Source organism: Phalangium opilio, unplaced genomic scaffold (genome assembly GCF_054372755.1).
Source record: "Phalangium opilio isolate 3A_F unplaced genomic scaffold, DU_Popi_V2 ptg000329l_1, whole genome shotgun sequence".
NCBI lineage: Eukaryota > Metazoa > Arthropoda > Arachnida > Opiliones > Phalangiidae > Phalangium > Phalangium opilio.
The window spans coordinates 2,097,303-2,118,872 of NW_028324226.1; the positions used below are offsets into that span (position 1 = coordinate 2,097,303).

Here is a 21,570-nt window from a genome sequence, read left to right on the forward strand (position 1 = left end):
GAGAAGGTATAAGATGCCTAAGTATTCGCCCGCCATAGTCCCAGTCCCCCTTTCAAAATACAAGGGTGGACATAAAAGGAGGCCGGGCTATTTTGCCTCTCCTCAGTCGGAAAATAGGTAATTTTCGTCATTCGCGTCGCGCTGACGTGAGTTTTCAAGAACCAATGATATGCTGGTTGTAATTTAGAGGCAGGGATTAACTCCGGACCTACTTTTGGACTGGAGATAAAGCTAGAAATGTGGCGAATTTAAACCTTCCCCCTTGTAAACTAGATATCGTTTCTTGCTTTAGTATAGTATCCTATAGGTGAAAAATATATTGTGAACTTTTTCCATAACTCATGGCGCAGTACTAGTATCACCTATTACATTCGCTAGATGCCTAAAAATGCATGTGTTACCCGCAAAACCTACTTTATTCATCTACTTTAATTGATCGCTATTCTTATTTGCAATTTATCTAGGTTTAAAAAAATAAATAAATTAGAAAATGAGGTAAAATCACGAATGTACTAAATCATTACAATAATATTTAACTATTTGTTTTTACTGTAGACCTTCCAATAATAGACACTCGTTTCTTGACCCTTGTTGTTTAAGATTATCGGATATTGAACGGCAATATTTGTCACGTAGTAAGGTTGATAACTTCGTATATATAGCAAGGTCGCGTTTATAATTTTATTTTGTCAAAGCAGCTTGCAGTTCACAGTATTTGTGTGACTATTTTATAAATTCGCTCCACAATTCTAAATACTAGATAACGGAAACTGTACTGGTATAAAAAGCTATAGATTTTACGTTTGGCACGAGGGGTTTTTGTTGGAGATACCAGTACCAAAGTAGAGAATTTATACCGTTGCATAAATGTTAATTTTTTATTAGTTCGACAGCTTAGCTATCGCATGCGATGATTGTTATATGATATGAAGTGTAAATTGCGATTCAAATTCTTTATTTAAAGTTGTTGCTTTTTTTCGCGAAGAGGAGGTATTCGAACAACTTTGTTTTCTTCTTTTATAACTTTTATCAGAAGTATATAATACTTCTCTTCGAGAGAAGTGTACATACCACAAAGAGGGGTAATTGTAACATGATTCTTCCCAGCATCATAACATTTGGAGCTGTTTTACTAAACTGAATCACTTACGCGATAAATAGTTCCCTCGTCATTACCCTATAAGTGCTTAAGTATTAGGCAAGGTGCGCTTGTGGATTTTTGTCACACGTCAAGACAATCAAGGTGTGTGCCTACTTGATTGCTGAGGATTTAGTATCAAACAGTTACAGAATTTACCCCACGGTGCAATGCTCATTTCAAGTTTGATGAGCGGGAGAACTGTAAACAAATAGGATGAGCCCGGGGAAGAATCATGTTACATAACTAAAGTATTAAGAGGATACAGAGTATAATACTTCTTCTATTATCCCCTTCTGCTCTTGTGTATTTCTAAGTTGTTTTTTTCGATACTGCGTCTCAAAATGTGATTGTTTTTGTTTCATTTCAGGCCACACTCACTCCTCCAGAAGCAAAGAAACGAAACCGAAAATGAGTTGAGTGGCAGCGCGAAAAGACATTGGCGTATTTGGTGTCGTGGTTACAGTGGGGCGCCCTCCTGTGGCCTTTTTTGAACATTTGAGATAAAAAAAGCACCAAAGAAGCGAAACAAAAAACCCAAAAATCAAAATTAATCAAAAAAAAATACAAAAACGTAAATATTATATATACTAAACCCACTCATTAAAAATTATTATCTTCACACCACGAGAAAAAGTATCGCATTTTTATTCTTAGTTATTTGAAAAAGATAAAAAGGTAATATTTAAGTGTTTCGGAGAAGAAAAATTATAAAATTTTAAATAAGAAAACCAAAAAAAAAGAGATAAAAAAATGAATTTAGCGGTAACTCCGGAAAGAGCGCATAGCGTGATGGAGAACTTTCTGCCCTCTAACGATAGTAACGCCAGTGGTCAAAGTTCGCCACTTATCGACAACCAAATGTATTCGGGCGACGAAGATGGAACGGGCAGCGAAAAGAACGGGCGAATGACGCCCATCTTCGGCAGCCGGATGGACGGGCATCACGGGTCGGGCGGCGAGCCAACGGCGGCTAAAAAACGCCGGAAACAGAGCAACCCGGTCAGATATCATACGAGCCCGGCCTACTCATCTCCCCCGCCTCCCTTGCCCTTGGTCGATTTCGAAGAGTCCGAAGAAGTAACGTCCGTCCTCGGGACGGAGAGAACGCGTTCGGTCATCTCGTCGGCCGTGGTCGAAGAAGCGCTCAATTTGGGCAAAAAGTCGCGGAACCTCGCGGTCGTGGCGAACAATAACAACAACAATAATAACAATAATAATAACAACAACAACCACCACCACCACCATCACCACCACCACCACCACATAAATAATCGGAACAATAACGACGGAGAAACGGACGAGGAGAGGACGCCGGCAGCCTTCCAATGTCACCATTGTAATAGGGCCTTTCAAAGCGAAAATAGACTAAGGTTACACGTGGAAGAAGAACATGTGAAAAAACTACTCGAACAGCAACTATTACATCAGCAACAACAACAGCAGCAGCAGCAGCAACAACAACAGCAACATTCTCACACCAAATCTACCTCATTAGACGGCAGGGATGACAATAGTAACGAATCGCCTCGAGACTTTTCTCTGTCCAAACCTTTAGAAAGTTCGTCGATGTCGTCGTCGGTGGCGACGGCGGCGGCATCCATGATGCAACAATCCTTGATGGAACGCGAGAAAAAAGCGCCTCCCACGACATCGACCGGCAGCAATTCCGTTCCCTTATTCCCCGGTCAGTTGGGCGCGGACGGCTCGATCCTGGACCATAAAGACTTTAAACAGGCGGCACACGCTTTCCAATTTCCTAATCTCTCCTCGTTGATTCCTTATACGCAATCGGGCGGCGCCTGTTCCGGGTCAAGCGTCGATTCTAAGTCACCAGCGGGGCTACCGCTTCCGCTGAGCATGTTCTCCGGCCCAATGGCGCCCTTCCTATTCCCAGTCATGTCTCAGGGTCAGACTCCGCCAATTTCGAACGGCGGCTCTATGTCGGGCGGTCCCGGCGGCCCAACGCAGAGCGGAGTCCGAATCTTCAACCCCGAAGCTTATTGCGAGCTCTGCAACAAAGAGTTTTGCAACAAGTATTTCCTCAAGACCCACAAGGCGAATAAACACGGGATCTATTCGGTAGATTCGCTAGTCAGCAGCCCGTACGCCGGTGCCTTTTTCGGCGCCAGTCTGGGCAGCAACGTGCCCATGCCTCCCGCCCTCCTAGGGCCGCCGCCCACCTCTTCGGCCGATATGGCCGTCATTCCTCGGCAAGGGGTGCTGAACTTGGAGTCCTATTGCGAGATATGCCAAAAAGAATTTTGCAACAAGTACTTTCTGAAAAAGCACAAATACAAGATTCACGGAATCGGCGAACCTAGTCAGAACTCGTCAACTTCGCCGACCAGTACCCCGAACACGACGTCCATGGCTTCGGCCCTCTTCTCGACATCGGCCAGTCCCGGTTCGTCGAACGTAACGGTTACGGTTAGCGCCGACCGCAAAAGCGGATCACCTTCGCCGGTGACCCCGGCCACGTCGCAACACCACCACCCGTCGGTCTCGCAGCACAGCGTCGACTCTGTTCCTACCTCGTTATTCCAAGATCAGTCGATGGCGTGCGACGTCTGCAAAATTGAATTTCCCAACTCGTTCAGTCTTCAAAATCACAAGATTCTGGCCCACGGGGTCTCGGTGTCTGAAAGCGGAATGCTAGTGCCCTTCACGTCGTTGGCGAATTCTCTACCTTCGCTGGTAACTACCTCGTCGATGGAAAATCGCGTCAGCTCCTCCTCAATCTCTCAACCAGCGGTCTCAGTCGGTTCGGAGGGATCACTCTCGGCATTCACACCCGAGAAATTGAGAGAAATGGGGGTCATCAACGCTGACGCGTTTTGCGACATTTGCTGCAAAGAATTCTGCAACAAGTACTTTCTCAGGACTCACAAAGCAAATAAACACGGCATAGGAACCCCTGAGGCGTCCAATAAGTCCAATAGCGGTTCCGTTTCTGGAGAGAAAATGGAAGAATCCAATTCTTCCCTCAAAAGCCTAGACGAATTGGGGCCCGAATCTCAGTGGAGACTACAAAACGAGTTGGATCAAATGTCCAGCGGCGCTCTAACGAATCCCACCGGCGGAGAGATTAACTGTGATGTTTGCAACCGACCATTTTCCAGCCCCTACCTCTTAAAAATGCACAAGTTTTATACACACAACATTCCGTACATAAAAGAGGAAAACAAATCGAAACCCGGTTCACCGGTAGACCAACAATCGCAACAGCAGCCGCTACTACAACAACAACAACAACAAGGTGGAGTAGGCGGAGGAGCGGGAAACGGTCTAGAGGGCAAAGACTGTAAAGATTTCGATCCTAGGAGGTCCAACGCTCCGACTCCCACTCAACAAGAACGAAACAGTTTAATGGAAGATTCGGCCAACCAAGACTTGCAGAAATTGCAAAGCATGATCAGGGAGTTGAACGCCTCGGTTTCTTTCGACAACATCTGCAGGACGCCATGCACCATATGCATGGCAGAATTCGACAACAAATACTTTTTGAGAGCGCATATGATGAACGAACACGGAATATTGCCAACGGAAGACGGTCGAGCGCCCGGTTCGGTAGAGCATCTTCCGGTTTGTTACTCTCTAGCCGATACGACGGGAGAACCACCCAAATCTTCCAGCGCCACGGCGTCGAGTCCCGACTCGGAAGCCTTTTGCGAAATTTGCCAAAAAGAATTCTGTAGCAAGTATTTCTTGAAAACACACAGACAAAACATCCACGGGGCCCCGATGGACCCTCTACCTCCGCTCAGAAAACCCACCATGTCTCTAGTACCAATTGTACCAGAGAATGGTGTCAAATCGAAACCGTTGGCTATTCTACCTCCGCCTTTACCACTACCTCCGCCTCCAATGGGCACCCCTCAGGCTTCCGAGTCCTCGATACCTTTACCGCCGCTTTCTCCCTCCGCTGACACGACCTCTTCGGCCGAAAGTAAAAGAGATCGCGAGCGAAACGTCACTGGTCGAAATTACTGCAATATTTGCAACAAAGAACTGTGCAACAAATACTTCATGAAGACTCACATGTTGAAGATGCATGGCATAAACCTGGAATCGCAACCGGGCGAGCCGACCAAAACGTCGGCAATCGGCTCCATCGGAACAATCGGAGGGGTCACGTGTGATATCTGCCAAAAAGAGCTTTGCAGCAAATATTTCTTGAAGGTTCACAAACAAAACACGCACGGAATCAGCGAAGACCCCTCTCCTTTGCGAGACGCCCCCACTCTGGTCAGCTCGTCCGTCGAAAAAGAGCCGAGTTTACTACCGGGAGAAGTACCAGATTCCACCAACCGATACTATAGCCATTACACGGAAGTATGCCCGCTCTGCGATCGACGCTTCAAGAGTATCAAATGGCTTAAGTCTCATATGTTAAACGACCACGGCGACGTGCTCAAAGATAACCTCTTCGCCCATCTAGATAGCTTGCAAGAAACGAGTCTCATTTGCATCATTTGCGCCAGCACCTTCGGCGATAAATCTTCGCTGCAGCTCCACCTGATCAAAGACCACCGAATTTCGACGGAAGAATTGGGGATCCTGAATAACTCAGGGATAAAAAACACGTCGGATCCCCTCAGTCTAGTGGTTCGCGATCAGCAGCAGAAGACGACGGTGAACGGTTGTCCCTCCCCGGGCGCCGCTCCTTCCGGACATTTGATGCCCCCGTTCCCTCACCAAGTCAAAATTATCAAGAGACCCGGGGGAGGAAGCACTCGCATTTACCACTGCTCTTACTGCGTCTATTCGACGCGCTGGTTATCGAACTTGTACGCGCACGAGAAAAGACACACGGGTATCAACGTAGAAGGCGAGAAACGTTTCGTTTGTCGAATATGCCATCGGGGCTACCGGTACAACCATTCTTTGCAACGCCACATGCTCGGGCATCGCGCCGCTCTCCGCGACGGTTCTCGGGCATCCTTGCACGCGTCGCGCTCCGAATCCGGCGAATTGGGCGAAAAGAGCGAACGGAACGGAGATGGCAAACTATTCCAGCTACACCAGCGCCCTTTGAAGATGAAGAGATACAGGTGTAGCAAGTGCAACAAGAAATTCCGAACCAGGGAACTTTGCTTGGCGCACATTCACGCTGTCCACCGAAAGGGAGGTTCGCTCGGCGGCGGCTCGCAGCCCAAAAACGTCCGACCGTACCGATGCCGCCTCTGCAGCTTCTTCACGCGTTCCTGGAATATCCTCAAGATACATATCAGCAAGCAGCACCCGGACGCCTTGATAGAGCCCGGTTTTCGGGAGGAGCGACGCCGATTAAGCGGTACCGGCGTCACGGAACGCCTGGAAGACGAAGAAGAGGAGGAGGAAGAACCCGAAGACATGTCGCTCAGACCGTTCTCCGAACAACCGCTATTCCTAAACAACGCCGTTCAAGATCTTTCCAAAAGTTGCCCGCTTCCGGAAGGCGGCGACTCGAGACGGTCACCTTCGCCTCCCACCTCCTCCTCCTTGCAGGGGCCACTGGCCAGGACGCCATCCACTACGCCCCAGCTTCCCATGACGTACGCCATGCCCCAGAATCCTCCCACCGCGGGCTCTTTTATCATGCAACCGTTCCTGATCGCCCAACCGTCGTCGGAAGGCGACCCCGGTCCCGCCAAAAGAGACACCTTTGTTCCGTCGCTAGTCTATTTACCCGTGTGCCAGAAAATCTCGCAACCGATGACGGTCGCCTTCACCTTAACACCCGCGTGAACGCGTCAACCGAGCAACTCGATCGGACAAACAAACAGATAAACTTCCGGCAAGCGGAGCCGTAAAACAACCAGAGAAAATATAAGATTATGAGTAAATAAAAAAAAATATAAAGTTGATCCAGCAGATTTAAATCCGTTTGCAACCCGCGTGGAATACGAAAAATTCCGTCGTCTTTCTCTACTAATTTTCCCCTTTCAACCCTCCTCTCTTAAATTAAAAAAATAATCGTTTCTCTTCAAATACCACCTGCATTTTCTTCCGGAAAAAAAAAGATTAAACGCGAGTGCGTCGTCTGCTTTTTGATTTTAAAAAAACGGAAAAATGAGAACGAATGAGAGGAAAAGAAAAAAATTGGGAAAAAGAAAGAAGAAAACGAAGATATTATAAATATTTTACTTAAATTAAAAATCATTCCTCCCAATTATATATAAATATAAATAAATATGATATTGGAATGAAAAAAAAAACGGATGAAAATAACTGGAAACGAAACGACGATGAAACTGTTTTCCTCAAATTGAAAGAGAAAATTAAACCCCCTTCAAAAAAACCTTCATATTTTAACCAAGATTATTAATGATAAAAAATTAATCGTTTTCCGTTTAATTAAATCAAAAAACAAAAGAGAGATGATGAAAAGAAAGAGACAAAAGTATCCGTTAAGTTTTAAAGTGAAGCTCCAAAATCAAAATGTACTAAGCTTAACCCCCCTCCCATCCCCTCCTTTAACCCCCAAAAATTTAAAAATATAAATAACCCATTTCCTTTTTAAAATAATCCCCATCCACAAATTATTAAGGAATTTAAGAATAAACCCCATTTATATATTTAAAAACATAAATTTAAATATTCCCTTTTCCCCCACTCCCTTCCCTCCCCCTCTATTATATGGATAAACAAAAAATAACAAAACAAATATGAGCCAAATCAAAAACACTTCACTGGTTGAACGTTTTTGCTGTTCGTTAATTTGAAGCCGAAACGTTTTTAAAATTATTATAATTTTAAATATTAATTAGTAAATGAAGAAATATAAAAAAAAATAAAAAAATTATAATTTCAGGTCCCCCTTTTTGACAAAATATCAAAATATAAATTTAATTAATTAATATATTAGGGCTTAGTTTAATTTCTTTTTTAGTTCATCCATTTATACACACCTATTTCCCTTTAAAATTGTAAATTTTTTATAATTTTTCTTAGCTATATTTTTTTTTTTTTTCAAAATTATGGTAAAGAAATCTTTTAATTGTTAAATTGAATAGTTTTTTCGCCTCATCCGGGATTGTGAGAAAAATTATGTGATTCCATGACATAAGACGTAAAACATCACTAAAACATTTATGTGGAAAAAATATGTGAACTTAAACCAAAAAGAAAAAAGATTTAACTGCTTAAAAAAAAGTATTCATCAGTTAAACTAAAAAAAAAAATTTTTGGTTTTTCTTTTTTTTTTTTTTTTACTATTTCTTCCGAAAATAAGTTTATAGTTATTGCGTGTGTGTCTGTGCGCGCATTCGGCACTACCAAAAAGAAGAAATATTGGCGGTAAATGACTTTTGATAACTTTCTGTGGTCCTACTACACTTAAAAACAATACCAAAAAAAAACAACCAATCATCTCAGGGTTAAAACTCCTTAAAAAAAGAAATTTTTCAACTTTTTCAAAAGCGACAATTTTCCGTTTACCTCAAATAATCACCGGAAGATAAAATTTTGCAACGTTCGAATCCATCAACGGGTAACCAAAAAAAAAATTGACCAAAATATTTTATAGAAATCAAACCTTATAGAAAAGTCAACATTAAATTGGGTGAGAGAATTTTGAGGCATGTTTATATATATATCTATATATACGTCATCTTGATTGATATCATTTGCATGATTGTTTTAAATATTTTTAGCTTAAAGGTGGTAAACAATTACCTACCCGCGTTTCAAAAATTTAAATTAAATAATAATAATAAAAATAACCAAGTTAATTTCCTCCATCCAATTTTTTTAAAATTAAATCGGTGTAAATGTGAAACAGGTGATTTTTTATATTATACAAAATTTTATACCGATTTATTGTTAATTAAAACGAGGGAGTTAATTAACTTGGTGTAATAAAATTTAGTTATCCCGAAAATAACAAACTAAATCAGGGTGTGATTAGTTCTAAAAACAACCAATTTCTATTTAATTTATTTTAGTTTTTAAATTCCTCCCAATTTCCCCCCCCCCTTAAAAACAGTAGTATTACACCTATGATTATATACATATATATACATATAAACTCAAGTTAGTAAGAAACCCACCATTCCCATAAAAATAGTAGTAGGAATTATTCCATCAGTTTTTACCTCATTTCTTTTAATTTATTTTTAACTATGGTCTTAAAGAGACAATTTAATTTGAAAGTAGTTTATTGAGCCTATTTATTTTGTAAAAATATTATTTCATCCATCCTCAGATAATTGATTAAACTTAACATACAAGTTTAATCATATTTTAATTCATCCCCCTTATACCCACGCAATTTTAATTAGTAAAAAAAAGCGCAAAAAAATTTCCAGCGTGCAATATACGAGTATAAATTTTTTTTTCACACCAATACCAATTATTTTTGCAATCCGGAAATTCGGTTAAAAAAATTGCAAAAATATATGGTACATTTGGTTTATAAAAAAAACATATTTACGTAAATATATTTTCAATTTTTTTCTAGTCAGTGTTTTTATTTTATTATTACAATTTTTTTCGCTTCAAACCAAAAATAAGCGTATATTACGCGCTGAATTTTATCAGAAAAAAAATCCCCATTAAATTAAACATTTTATTTTATTTTGGAAACGGGCTTTAATTTAATTTGATTAAAATTCCTTAGTTTTTCACCCCCCCCCCCCAAATACCACCTTAAACTACAATTTGCTCACATTTCCCTTAAAGGCATGTTTTTCCAAGGAAATTACGGTTTTTGATTAAAATATATTTGAATTTGGAATCAAATACTTAAATTAAGATCAAGAACGTCAAAGTCTTTCTAAAATTAAATTATAATATTTAAATTTCTTTCTTTAATCTGTTAAAAAATATGCTAAAAAACCCCTGAATATTACACCTCGATCAGCTCTGAAAATTTCCACCACTAAATTATATTAAATATCTTATTTAAATTAATATTTTGAAATAATTTAAAATTAAGGTTTCATTTTTTCCAAATTAAAAAAAAAATATATCTAACGAAATCTATAATTTCCAAAAACATGGCCTTCAATCCTTTGTAAAAAATAATTCAATTTTAATTTAAAAAAAATATCGCGGTATTATAATTATTATTATTTTGTGTTTTGTATTTAAGAAAAAAAAGGTTAAAGAAATTTTTAGCACCCACCCTGAGGGACCACGGAAAAATATTAAACTAAAATCAAAATTAACTAAAAAAGAGAAATATATCCAAAATTAAAAAGTTATAAATTAATTTGGATATATTTAAAAACATTGAAAATTAGGAATCACAGTAATTGTGCTGGTGTGACGTATTTGTATGTCTGTTTTTTTATTTCTTCTCTTTTTAATTATAATCGTAATTTGTTTAATTTTTTAACCGTTATTAACGTTAAGGTTTAAAAAAAAATAACCCACAAAATATTTCCAAGCAAAAACTCCGCACTCTGACGTATACTGCTTGTCAAAACGGGTATTTCAGAATTTTATTATAAAAAATCAAGTAGTAGGTCGAGAACGGATTTGTTTTTGACTTGGGAAAAATTAAACTAAATCGGAAACTTAACTCTTTTTAAGGGGGACTTTAATATAAATCAATTAAAAGAATTATTAAATCATTGCTTAGAGTAAAAAAAATTAAATTAAGAAGAAAAAATGCGTTTAGATTAAACAGTTGTACAAAAGAAAAAGATACTACCTCAAAACATAAAAAAAACAAAATCGTTGGAAGTCTGATATAAATGAACATTTAAAAAACAATTTTATATATAGCAACAATTCCATCCCAATTTATTTAAGTATTATATAGGTTGATCTATTTTAAATAGAACCTATATAATAAACTTGACCCCCGTTTAATTTTAAACTACAAAAAATTCCCCGGTTTGCGTTTTTAACCCCTTTAGTCCAGATTGAAGTAAAAAAAGAACAATTCAATTCGCATCACTGCCACTAAATTATGATATTATTAAGGGCCGATTTTTAATCGATAAAGAATTTCTGTAGATCGCAGTTTTATTTTTAGTTTACCTTATAATTTAACGGTATTGGTTTAAATTATTTCAAAAAAGTCAAATATCATTTTTATTATCAATTATTTCAATTAAAAAATAAAATCAGAATCCACCATTAAATTTTTGGAATTCGCGATTAATTTCAAATATTAGTTTAACACATTTTTTTAAAAACCAATTAGACCCTCCAATAATTAAAATTTTAATCAACTATGATTGGCTAAGACAGACACGATATTTTTTAAACCAATACCAAAAAAATTTTACCTTCTAAAACAATTCACAAACTCTTACTTTTAATTAAGACCAAAATTAAGCTAATTTCTGTCGGAAAATTCTGTACAATTCCTTCTAAACCAACCAATCAGGGACAAGTACAGGTAACGCGGTCCCCCATTGGAGCAATTGCGAATGACCAAAAAAAAAAATGACCTCATAGCTTAAAATGTAAAAAACCCTTCACCACCACACCACGTACGCTCACAAAAAAGGTATTAACTTAATTCCATTTTTTTGCTAGGGGGGGGGGGGGCTAATAAAAAATAGTATAATATATGTATCAAAGAACAGAAAAGAAGGGAAATAATTGTGATGGATTATATTACATTGGGTACAGTGTAACTTAGTAAAACAGCTCACCTCTTTCATACAATTTTTCTAATTGAACTTTTCCTTCGTTTTTTTTACACGAAAAAACTTTTTGCAATTAAGTTTTATTAAGGTTATAGCTACGCAATCACCCCCACCTCCCTCCTCTTTCTATCGCTTAAGTCACTCGCTCGCAATCGCGTGAGTCTCGTGATCACGCTATTCCATATATTTTAAATAATAAAAAAAAGTATAATACTCCCTTAAAGGGAGGGTAAAAAGGAGAAATCAACTGATTTTTAATTTAAGTTCCATACTGAAACATCCAGAAAATACCTCCGAATGATTTTAAAATTCAAGTTAGTTTTAAGATATCATAGATAATTTGAAATAAGCACCTCCAACCAATCGTGTAACGCCATGTGCTTTTTATTAATAAAATTCACGTGGCACGCGCTCTGTATCTCGCGCCACATCGCGCGCATTTTTTGTCCAATCTCAAGCTAAGTTTTGATTCGACATGGAGCGTGCCACGTGAATTTCGTTAACAAAACTTCAATTCGTTACGTGATTGGTCGAAGGTGCTTTTTTCAAATTCCCCATGAAATCTTATAAACTAAATTGAATTCTAAAATCATTCAGAAGTATATATTTCATAGACGTTTCACTATTCAGATTGGTCTTATATAATTCACTCGACTTTCCTTTTCATTCTACCTTTAATCTAAACCCCCTAAAACCTTCCGTTTCACTTTGGTTTCACGCGTGCCATGCCAGCTATATTTAATACTGCTTTGCCTTGAATAGACATAAAACAAGAGGTTACAAGTAAACCCTTACAATTTTGTCGCGCTTTCTAATGTATTTTAGCAATGTATAATGAACTCCATATTGATTTAATAGCAAAGGATAATTATTACAAAAACTATATTTAGGCACTGTATAATTAATGCCTTACTTATATACAGTAACATTGCTAATTAATATTGAAATCGTATAAAGAATATCTCCTCAACAAAAGCCGAGATACAACAAACCCCAAAAAATCCTTATTTCTCAGCCTGTTACGGCTACAATGACAGGGAGCCGAACATAAAGAGGTCACACAAAAGACACGTGTCCTTGGAATGACCCATATTAGTTTAAAACACGTTTCCGCACAATTTAAATGAGATCATAGTGTTTAGCAGACGGCATAATGAATTTTAAACTTTTTAGGACGGTCTGAGACAAGGACTAGGCAATATCCACGTCGGCGTTACAGCGTCACTTTCGGCGAAAATGAGCCAAATAACGATGAAACCGAATTAAAAAATTAAACACCGTTAGCGGAATGCAGTGAGCAACAAAAAATGTCGAGTCCGCACGTTTAATTACCGAAATTCAAAGAATAACAGCGAAAACATGATAGTGGAGGTATTTTTAGTAAGGTCTCAAACACAGTTATAGAAAAGCCCCGTCATGAGTCCCGAGGAACAAACAATACGAGCTTTTCCAAGACCTATGGCAAAACGCTGCCAGTAGATAAAACCAAAAGACGGCGATAACACGAAAAATAGTTTAAATCACTGAAAATTAAGTTTGATTACCGTTAACGGAAGGCTTTAGAAGTCGTTATGTGCAAAAATCAAACGAAGCCAACTCGATCACGCGCTCAGCAAAAAAAATCCTTATTTCTCAGCCTGTTACGGCTACAATGCGGCTCTGGAGCAATGAGTTAGATCTCTATGAGATAGATAGAGTTACAATTCAAATACTCGCGTATGCGTATTTTATTTAACACGTTTAAAAACTATCTTGACAGCTTGTTACACAGATTATAGCAGCAGACGTTAATAAAAAAGTTCTTAGGGTGGCGCCACCCGTATTTGATAAAGATTCATGCTCGATAAAAGGTGTATTGCGAAACGTCGATCTCGAGATCTCACGTTGTGACTCTAGGTTTCATATATATATTCTATCTCATTGCTCTGGAGTAGTTTAAAGAGAGCGAAGGCGAGACGACGACGAAGGCGGAGCTGACGACGAAGGCGGAGCTAATCTTCCGTTTTTATGTCTTTTATGTCTCCGTAATATTTTTTCGACATCATAGATGGCGACAAAATAAAAATAAGGGAGAGGGAGAGAAGTTTATTAATATTCAGTTTTATAAGTTGTAATTCATTTTAATTATATTGTATAGAGTTAAAATTGAAAGGTGTATTCGCAACTTTGTTAATAATGGCTGGAATAGCTCTAATACGTCACAGGAAATTGCGTTCCCCTAGCGTTGAATTTCAGTCAGTTTAAACAGAGTTTTGGGTTCCTTTTTTCACATCACGTTCTGTTAATTATATTATTTATTTTTTCTTTTAATAATAGCGCAAAACTTGAGAATTATATAGATAAATATGTACTAACCAATATTGGGAATTATATTTTTAATATATATATTAATATAGTTTTAATAGTTAATCTCAAAGCAGCTGTATATACGTATACACTTTGTTTAATATAAATATTAATTTCTTTCCTTACTTTTACAGTTTTTTTATCTATCTGGCACGTATATTTAAACTAAAAATGTTAATAACCTTTTATTTGCCCGGTTAAATAATAATTCGACAACTGATCATACTTTTTATTTATATTATTTAAGCTAGTTAATTGTGGTTAATATATCCTTGTTTAAAATTGTCCTTTTAGTTAAAGGGTAAAAAGTCTTAATTATTATATGCATGGCACGTTTAACCTAACTATACTAAAATAGTATACCTTCCAATTAAGAGTATAGTTAAAATTTTCCTTTTAGTTAAAGGATTGAACGTTAATATTATATATTCAGCTTAATTATTATATGCATGGCACGTCTAACCTAACTATATTAAAATAATAAAACCTTATTCCAATTAAAAGTAATAGTTAAGGTAATTAATAAGGCTTAGGTCTTTGTTTTCAACTTTCGTGCTTCGCAATTTTATACCACCGAAATATAAAACACTGGGGGCTTGGACTATCATACCATTTCAAAAACCTTCTCTAATATTGATTTTGTTGCTCAATGAGTATAACTGTAAAGTTATTCAACTGTTACTACCATGAAACTTTTGAGATCGGGGAAAAACAGTCTGAAAATTCCCTTCTGCATCATTAACAGCTGATGAGAGGGCGACTTCCGAACATCCAATAGAGCCACTCTACCCAAACATTAGTTTACGCTACATGCACCCATACAGTATGACCCCCGATCCGCCATTTGCAAAATTTCATACCAAGGCTTAGGCGCTGTTTCCATTACCTCCTAACTTCTTCAGGCCTAACGAACGCTTTAAGGATATTCTGTTTTTTAAAAAACAGCTTTTTTTTTGGGTTGGGGGTCCAAGCTGACCAAAGCTAGCTAGCTAGAAAGTTTCAAGCAAATAACAACAAACAGGATAAAGTTGAAAACAACGGGCACCTATAGAGGGGGTTGCTTATATTTTATAGATGCAGAAAAGGGTCCCGTAAGTGAGGGTGCTTTCCCGGTTCGCATGAGTAGAATGAGTCAGCGCGGAGACATCTGCGAACAGCCACGCTTCATTTGGCGTTTATTGCGAGGGCAAGAATGGGGAGGGGGAAGTAGAGAGAGTAGGTCCAAGGGGTCTCGAACCCCATTTTTGGCTTCGCTCATTTGAGGCTGGACAAAAGCCTTTTCTACTTCATTTCTAGTAAAAATTTACCCTACCACGTAGACCTTGTGTACTGCACTTTTCCACATTTTCAATCTTATTTATATATATGTTTTTTGCATTTTTTTTTCTAATCGAGGGGTTCACCACAAACATGCTCCATGCCACGCTAAGACCTTTTACATTAAATGCATAAAAACACGGCCCGTACAAAGAGTTAACTAGTCCAGGCAGTGACCAGTCCCTTTTGTAGCTGCGGGGTCCAAATGGGTTGGGGGGATTAAACATGAAACACGCGTTCCCAATGTTGTTAGTCACATAAAAAGAATACAAAAAAAAATAATAATAATGATAAGACAGATTCTTTGTCTCTGTTGTTTACAAGTTACATTTTTTTTCTGTTCTTTTTGCCCCCTAGTTTTGCAAAAAGAAATAAGTTATAATGGTTAAATTTCTAAAGCTCCCATCACCATAGTCTCCCGTCAGCCCAACTGCTTTTAATATGGAATTCTACAGCTGTATTTGTGTATTTTATATATATATATATATATATATTATTTATTGACGGTTTTTTGCATCGGTTTTTTTTATATACGTGGCTTCAATATGTTCTTGAGAATTAAGGGTACGGATAACCGTTAAGTTTTCTATTCTATTCTGTGCCATTTAGTATTTGCTCTCATATTTAGATTCGTCTGGCATGAATTATTGGTGGGTCGCTATATAGCGTTACGCAAATTTGTACAGAAATTTCGACAGAAATAACGTTTTACTATGGTTTTATTAATAATATAAGTTACCGTATTAAGGTTTTTTATGGTTATTTATTCATATAAAAGTGGTTGAATTGAGCTTCAAATTGAGTCTGATTAAGCTAAAAATCGACTGATTCGTAAGACATTTCTATTTCGACTCTAATTTTATTTATTATTTTGTTTTAGAACGATGAGGTTGCATCTTTAATTCGAACTTAGTTTGTTTCTTAGATCGTCTGCTGATATTTAAAAATAATACAGAATTATTTAATTACACGATTAAAATTATTTAGTTATAGTTTCAGTTCAAATTTATTCAAAAGTCAAAAATTTTAAAAATATTATTTTATTTGTCCAATTTCGACTTTCTTTTAAATATTTTTTGGGGGTCAATTTGTCACTCAATTCACACTCTACACGAATATATAACCATTTTTAAACTCGACTCAAAATTTTAAACTCCCTTTTATCAAAAGAAAATCAAACGAACCAAAATTGATATATTCAAAATCAAAAACCAAAACCCCAAATCAAGTTTACCAAAAAAATTTAAATCAAAAATAAATAAATAAAATCTAATGATGTTTTATATATAAAATTAAATGAGAAATATGACAGCGGTTGTGAGACGAAACAAATCAAAAGACAAATTTAAATAAGCTGCTATTTTTTAAATAAATAAACATAACAATAAACAAACAAATAAACATTCCTTTACCTCCTTAACCAAAACTCCATCCCCAAAAAAAACCTCATCACTCTTTATTTTTTAATATAAATTTATTTGTTTTAATCCCGGCCATGTTTGCATATATTTTGTATTACTTATTTTGATGACCAAAATCAAAAACACCAAAATTAAAAAAAAAAGATTTTTTGATATTAAAAATCCTCATCCCTCATTGATTGTACGTACTTCTGTTTTTTCAATGTTAACCCATTTTTGATAAAGTAAAAAAAAAAAAAAATACAAAAGCATGAAGCTAGTCCCTGATTTTGATTTTTTTACAATGAATTAATAAAAGAAAATTAAACCAAAGTTTTGAAAAAAAAGAACCTTCTTTCTTTATAAATAAAATATTATTGTAAAAAGATATGAATTAAATCCCACCACCAAATTACTTTTTGTTGTTTGGAATTAATTATTAATTAATTAATTATGAATTTGAAAAATATGCCGAGGCCAGTTTTTCATTTTATAAATATATATATTATTGAATTAATTTTTTTCTCCATGAATTGTGTTTGTAATTATATATATTTTGCATGAATGAATTAAGAAAAATGAAATAATTTCAGTTTTATGTTGTTGGATCGATTGGCTCCTCCCCCTTTTGTTCATTTTTATTTCATTAATTATTGCGTTTAATTTTATAGAATAATTTTTTCCTAAAATCAAACCCCTCCGTGACAGATATTTTTAACAAAAAACTTAAAAAGAGCGAGAAAATAAATGCATTTTTTCCAAAGAATTAAAAAACACTTCGTTTTTATTTTAAAATATTGATATCTTAAACCTCAATATCTTTCTCTTAATTAATGATTTATTTAGATCTTTAAAAAAACTGAAGACAACCAGCAACACGGGACTTTCGCAACATTAATTTTGTTAAGGGTAACAACCTAGCTGCTGATACCATAGCAAAATACCTTCCTAAATTAGAAGCCTCAGTCTTAAACGACTAACAGAAACACACGCTATTAGTTTCTCTTATTTTGATTGGGAAATAAGATTAGCTGCTGATACTTAAAATATTTTGGCGCGAAACTACATGATATTTTGGCGCGAAACTACATGATATTTTGGCGCGAAACTACATGATATTTTGGCGCGAAACTACATGATATTTTGGCGCTAAAACTACATGATATTTTGGCGCTAAAACTACATGATATTTTGGCGCTAAAACTACATGATATTTTGGCGCTAAAACTAGATGATATTTTGGCGCTAAAACTACATGATATTTTGGCGCGAAACTACATGATATTTTGGCGCTAAAACTACATGATATTTTTTCGCTAAAACTACATGATATTTTGCCGCTAAAACTACATGATATTTTGCCGCTAAAACTACATGATATTTTGCCGCTAAAACTACATGATATTTTTCCGCGAAACTGACATAATAATATTAAAAAATCTGTATTTTGTGCCACAAATCTAGCTTGAAAATTCCCCAAAAAACTTCATCAAAATTAGACTCTAGTTATAAGAGAAAAGCTCTGATATCTTGGGTACCTTTGGGATTACCGTTTGAACCTCCCTCGCTGCAATAACCCACATTCTCCGACCCCCAAACAGAATCGTAGACACGCAAAAAAAATATCCTCCTTTTTTAAACAAAAACCCACTAAAAGTAAAAACACCCCATCCCGTCTCGGAAAAAAAAACATTGGCATTATAAATAGAAAGTTTCCAGTCTAACATAGACAAAAATACACCCCACCCCCATGCAGTACAGATAAAGAGCTCGGGATCACGGACGGGCATCGGGTATTCGCGCCTACATTTAGTTCGAAACCTGAACATACTGTACACACTCAGACGCAAAAAATTTTGAGGAAACTAACCGGGAAGGGAGAAAAACGAAACTGTACGGTACGTTGCAGCCAACCGCGTGTGTTGTGTCTAAAAGAAGTTTTATCCCTAAAGTCGTCTATTTCCGATTTAGGTTTTCCACTCTCTCTCTCTATCCCTTATCTAGTTGCTAAAAAAAAAAAAAAAAAAAATCCGGCAAGCGGATAGGATAGCGTAGCATAGCATGGAAGTAAACGTCAGCTCAAAACCGCACGTAAGAAGTTCATAATACGAAGATGCTCTTTTGAAGAATGAGCTCTGTGTGATGTAAAAATGTTACATCTCAATTTTACATTCAACTTTCTCGATTTATAAAAACACCCACGCTCTCAATTTTCGTTTCCCAATATTATCTTTTACACTAAAATACCTCAATTTGATCACAAATCAAAAATTTAACACTTTCTCAAAAACATGCGCGTGAACTTAATAATTAGATCTCAAAATTTCTCAAACTATTTAATTTTTACTGTACTTTCATTTTGAAACACGTGACTTTAACTATGACCTCACGTTTCAAAACAAACCCAACCCCCTTTGAAATTTTAAACAATTTCTTCTCAAATTCAATTCTCAAAAGAAACACCCTTCTAAATTAACAATACCCAATTACAGCTTTTTCTCAAAATACCAATGAGCCTGCTGTAATTGAATATTCCCAAACAATTAAGACATTTCATAATTTCAAAAGATTTCTTCCCATAAATACTAGCCTACAACTAACAAATACTTTAGATTACATACTTCTCACTCAGTCTAGAGATTTTTAACGATTTTTTTTTTCAAACACAAAAACCCCAAAAAACCCTAGATATATATATGTTATATATATATTTATCGTCCAGTCAAAAAGAGAGAGTAGAGAGACCGGTAACGTAACCAATAACAATATTTCAACATCAGTTTCTAATACAGTAAAAGATGGAAACCCAATGTTATCTGAACGGTATTCTTTAAAGCAACTCCCCTCCCTAGGTTTTATCCATGGTCAATTCTTAACATAGAAAAAAATATCGGTCTGAAAATGAGAGGAAGCCAAAATCGGAGGAGAGGAAAATTCCCTAAAAAAAAAAACTACGAAAGAAAAAAAATTCACCTCTCCTTTTCCAGGGATAAAAAAAGAGCATCTGAAAACTGAGTAGGAACTTTAGCTTCGCGTGCCACGCGAATTCTGTCTTTCAACTTAAGGGAGCCGTGGATATGGACAGGGGGGTTATATGGGCTGGAAGATACCAAAATATATATGGAATAAAGGAAAGGAAGAAAAAAAAATGGGGGTACGAATAGCCGAGGTAATAGGGACCTTCCGCTAAAGTACATTTAGCTTTTTTACTCGTCTTTTTCACAAAGGCGTATATACAGATTTCTAAATTAGTTATATTCGATTTTAGATTGGCTTATTTCGGAGCAAAATTTATTTCAGAAATTACGTGTCATATATTATATTTTTGGAAAATAATTCGAAATAAATATTTATTTCATGTATTGGGAAAAAGGTATTGACGACCCAAATAATATGAGTGAAATTTGTTACAGCACACACTGAATTTTAGTTATAACCTATTCCAATTATTTTGCCTTGATAAAAATAAAACACATGGCGAATTTAGTTTATATCAGTTTTGTCGTACATATGTATGTAATAAAATTACACTTCATACATTTCCGAAACTTAACGTTAATCACAAACTCCACCCCCTAAAAGTTAAACACAAATTAACAATCGTTAATCCTAATTGAGATCTGTCATATTAACATTCAAAGTTATATAACAATGCGGCGTTTTCGTTTCAGAGTATTATTTATCACATTTAAACATAATTTCGAAGATGTATAATTTAACCCCCGCAAGTGCACATACCAAGGCTCTAAAAGGAAACGTAACCTAGTAGTACGACCCCTCCTTTTCCATTTTTAAAAAGACAGAAAAACGCGCGAAAAAGAGAGAAGGAAAGGCAAAAAAAGTGGGGTGCTGGAAGCAAGTCACTGTTGTCATGGTAACATAATGCATCTGTGCCGAGTGGTCAGCTGACGACTAAAAGGAAGCTCGCGCCAAAGTTTCCCCCCTCCCTCTTTCTCCTTCTCAACTCAAACCCTCGTCTCACCCCCTCCCCCCTTCTCTATTTTCAGCCGCTTTTTATATATATAGTATATATATATATATATATATCTCTATATATCTAAGTCCTGTAGACCGAAAGAACTTTTATATTATAGAAAAGGCAGAGAGAGAGAGAGAGAGAGAGAGAGAGAGAGAGCTGGCCGAAATACAGACTTAGTAGGCCTTGGCCAGTTTGGCCGTAGAGAGACTTGATGCGAGAGATCCAGTTACAGGTTCTTGCACTTAAACTGGTCTTCCTTTCCCAGCCTCTTCCATCTCGTACATAGGAGAGAGAGACAAGAGAAGCTCAAGAGTTTCTCTCCCTTCATCCCACCCTCCCACTTTTTTTTTCTTACAACCTTCTTATAAGTCCTCTCTCACACCTCCCTAAGATAGTGATGGGGATGTTGGAAGAGGCTGGATGGACCAAAAAGAAGAATAAAAATTCCTCACCTTTGCTGCTAGCTTTCCATAGCTTTCTAAGTAGAGTAGTGTAGAGGATATGATGTATAAAAAAAATTGGCTCTCTCCCACTATTTTTTCCAATAACGTTATCTGCAAAATATGTATGGAAGGATTTTGTTAGAATATAAAGATGGTTTTTATATTATATTATATAGTAAAGGTATTGGAATATATAACATCGGTGGAGCCACCAAAGTATGAAAGATTGCCTTAGGTAATTTACATTAAAATATGACAGGGATTATTTATTATAGTTTATAAGAATATATGGTTTATTTTATGGTATAAGTTATATTTGCTTTTTTTATAGAAGATTTTCCAAGTATTTTTTACGGCG

At 36.4% G+C, this 21,570-nt stretch overlaps 2 protein-coding genes across 9 annotated transcripts in view; one reads left to right on the forward strand and one right to left on the reverse strand.

Moving 5' to 3' along the window:
* The window catches only part of LOC149610236 (uncharacterized), a 75,490-nt gene extending 57,926 nt beyond the window's left edge, over positions 1–17,564 (forward strand). For all 4 annotated transcript variants that reach the window (XM_089859138.1, XM_089859136.1, XM_089859137.1 and 1 more), the window contains one exon: positions 1,509–17,564. In XM_089859138.1, the coding sequence (XP_089715264.1) occupies positions 1,892–6,868 (4,977 nt within the window). In that variant the 5' untranslated portion in view covers positions 1,509–1,891 and the 3' untranslated portion in view covers positions 6,869–17,564. The remainder of the gene's footprint in view (positions 1–1,508) is intronic.
* The window catches only part of LOC149610233 (uncharacterized), a 366,116-nt gene that overhangs the window by 121,423 nt on the left and 223,123 nt on the right, over positions 1–21,570 (reverse strand). For 2 of the 5 annotated variants that reach the window (XR_016376641.1, XM_089859160.1), the window contains one exon: positions 21,222–21,323. Coding sequence is in view for 1 of the 5 variants with exons in the window: in XM_089859160.1 (XP_089715286.1) it covers positions 21,222–21,323 (102 nt within the window). In the remaining 4 variants the exon portion in view is untranslated. Of the gene's footprint in view, positions 1–21,221; positions 21,324–21,570 lie in introns of those variants that run through there. The other 3 variants (XR_016376639.1, XR_016376638.1, XR_016376640.1) reach the window with 2 other exon arrangements.